This window comes from Brassica oleracea, chromosome C2 (assembly GCF_000695525.1).
Source record: "Brassica oleracea var. oleracea cultivar TO1000 chromosome C2, BOL, whole genome shotgun sequence".
NCBI classification, from domain to species: Eukaryota; Viridiplantae; Streptophyta; class Magnoliopsida; order Brassicales; family Brassicaceae; genus Brassica; species Brassica oleracea.
In genome coordinates this window covers 40,628,954-40,631,812 of record NC_027749.1, presented here as the reverse complement: position 1 = coordinate 40,631,812, position 2,859 = coordinate 40,628,954, and the positions used below count along the sequence as shown (strand labels likewise).

General features: G+C 35.7%; 1 protein-coding gene across 1 annotated transcript; it reads right to left on the bottom strand.

Annotated features, from left to right (window-relative positions):
- Positions 1-542: 542 nt before the first annotated feature.
- Positions 543-2,170, bottom strand: LOC106325949. Its single transcript, XM_013764000.1, has 4 exons — positions 1,947-2,170; positions 1,413-1,613; positions 1,075-1,308; positions 543-889 (listed from the first exon to the last, which is right to left on the bottom strand). Exons 1-4 carry the CDS (start codon positions 2,007-2,009, stop codon positions 686-688), a joined length of 702 nt encoding a protein of 233 aa, XP_013619454.1. The 5' UTR covers positions 2,010-2,170; the 3' UTR covers positions 543-685.
- Between the last annotated feature and the right edge of the window lie 689 nt (positions 2,171-2,859).

Sequence of the window (2,859 nt, the reverse complement as noted above, 5' to 3'; positions counted from 1 at the left end):
TATATAAAAAAATAAAATAAAAATAAAAAAATAATTTTTTTTTATAGTTTTAGATTATATGTTTCCAAATTCGAACTTTTTTATAAATTTATTTATTTTTTTAAATTTTTTTTCAAAACTTTTTTTTATTTTTTTTGTCAATTTTTTTTTGTAATTCGAAAATACTTTTTGAAACTACTTTTAAAATTTTTATTTTCAAAATTTTAACATTTATTTTTTATTTTATTAAATTTTAAATCTCAATCTCAAATCTCCACCCTCTAACTCTAAACCATAAGGTTTGGATTAGTTAACCTTAGGAGTATAAGTGTATATTTACCTCTTTAATGAAATATTTTGGTCATTTTGATCTTTAGAATCTATATTTGTGACAAAAACTTTTTTATTGCTATCCTAGGATATTTCTCTATGTAATTCACCAAAGCCAAATTTTCACACAAGGAATTTGTGAAAAATCCAACTACGTAAAAAACCTCCGTATCTCGTCTTAATTCTCACTTTTAACCCCTGTCTATCCTCATTATATACAAGAAGATATCATATATTTACACTTACTAGTTATCAAACAAAGTTAAAACCTTTTACATTGTGTATTGAGCTATTTACCAACTCTTTTGAGGATGTCTAATATATAACAATTAACCTTGATATGTAACACAACCTTCTTCGTCATTGCGATCTAACCTCATTGCAGTGGAGATCGTTGAGGGATACCCTTTCTTGGTCTTTTTCTCAAAGAAGTAGAAGTAGGAAGTTGTGGTGTTGATGCGTTTACACTCTGTGGCTTTGGAATGTCATTATCCTCTACTCCTGAAATGTTGCTCGAATTCTCTGATTCCATTACTGTATGCTCCCGTCCCTTCTCAAAGCTTCTAGAAGTTCCTGCTACCTATTAATAAGTGCCACAATAAAGAAGACCCAAATCAAAAGTCTCACACTTTTCTCTGTAAATATACAAGAAATCACAAAAACAGAGGAATTCAACTCATAAATTAGCTATTTTAACCCAGCTAACACCAAAGTTTTGTTCTTTTTATCACAAAAAAAAAAGAACAAGAATGATTGGTAATGTACCTTGCAGCCAAGAGAGCAGAAGCAAAAGCAATCGTCAACAAGGCCACGAGAACAGACATCGCAGGCATTAGTAACTCTAACTCCTTTAACGCGCTTTAGACGCCCATGCTGAGGCCTTTCATTCAAAAACACAGCCTTTGCGCCGTCGATCACATACGTCTGAACGCTCAAGATGTCTAAATGCATCTGAATCTCGTTGACCCTTATAACATGGTGATACGACAATCTCCTTATCTGCATGCGCAAATCAAGAACAGTAACATTTAATATCAGAATTTCGCCAAATGCTATCTATATATGCATGAGAACTTCTGGATCCTCCTTGAAACGCAACGAACCTGGATGGTACGATGATCCTTATGATGTTCAAGACAGAGAGGGCAAAAGGAGCCATTAGTGCAGTCCAAACAATACATGTTGCATTTGTTTTTAGGTGAGTCTCCATGAGAGTCGCATTGAACAAAGAAGTGTTCTTCTTTCAGTAATGGTTTCAGCCATGGAGGCCATTGATTCTCTTCTTCCTCTGGTCCACCTACACCCTGAGATAAACAAGATCACTCGTTAATCTAACAGAAACACCATTGCTTCCACATATCGAAGTCTTCTCCTTTATGGAGTTAAAGAGACTCTTGACTGGCTCCTTCACGTTATTTATACACAAAACAGAGCATTTTCAGCAGAAACTGAAATTTGAAAAATTTGACAATATGAAAAGAAATCAGGGAAAGACCAAAACTTTTTTTCCCGTAGAAACTTCAGTGATCAATAGTAAGAACCCAAATCTTAGAATCGATAATGCATTGCGAGTAGACATTGAAAAACAGAGTGAACAATGGAAAACAGAGTCAAGAATGTCATGATCTTGAACGTACCATGCTTCTTCTGCTCTTAGGCTTGATCTCTTGATTTGGGTTCTCGTGGTTTTCGATCGCCATTTTTGAGAATGCAGTAAGTTAAGCGACGTGGCTTTTCAGAGTCAGCCCCAGAACTTTTGTAGAAATAGGTTAAAGAGTTGTAGAGAGAGAATGTGAGAAATATTGAAAAGGGGTTTAAGAAAGCGAGAGAGATGAGGTTCTTGCAGAGAAGAAGTTGAGAAGAGCAGAGAGAAAGAGTCGTTCTTAGCCTCAGTTTCGACTAAACCAACATAGATTCCAAGCCTAAGATTGCGTTTGTTATTAAACCGAACCTAGCTCCAAACCTCAAGTCCATGCCTAAGATGCGTTGGGTTCAAGGAAATATCTATTTCTTTTCGGGAAAAATGTTAAACAAATCCTCAGCTTTTTCATTTGGACCATTATAATCCCCAGCTTTCGGAAAGACCTGAAAAACAATAAATTTTTCTTTGACTTTAAAAAACCCAGCTAACTTTTCTTTGACTGGATCAAATTAGACCCGACGTTAATTAGACTAACGGAACATGTTAACCCTGTTAATTTGCACAGTTAGTCAATACGACAACGTTTTATCTTAAACTTCAAAATAAGATCCGAAACCCTAATATCATTTTCCCCCAAATCGATTTGGGGATTTTCTTGACACACCAACCCTAAAAATTGCGATTACAACTCAAAATCCTCCAATCTCACACGATTGACTTCCCTTAGCACGAAGATGAGTTCGGATTCGACAGCTGAGAGTTCAACCGTGAACACATACGGTATTCGCGGGTTTCCGGCGAGCTGTGTTTGCGGGACTAAGACAACAATCTACACGTCTGAGACTAACAAGAATCCGGGGAGACCTTTCTTCAGATGTCTTACGAGAAGAAAGGTAGCTTCTTATCTT

Coding starts and splice junctions, on each gene's coding strand:
- LOC106325949 (XM_013764000.1), bottom strand. CDS start 2,009: ATGGCGATCGAAAACCACGAGAACCCAAATCAAGAGATCAAGCCTAAG. Junction 1,309..1,412: donor AGGATCATCGTACCATCCAG/GTTCGTTGCGTT, acceptor TTGCGCATGCAG/ATAAGGAGATTGTCGTATCA. Junction 890..1,074: donor TCTGCTCTCTTGGCTGCAAG/GTACATTACCAA, acceptor ACTTATTAATAG/GTAGCAGGAACTTCTAGAAG.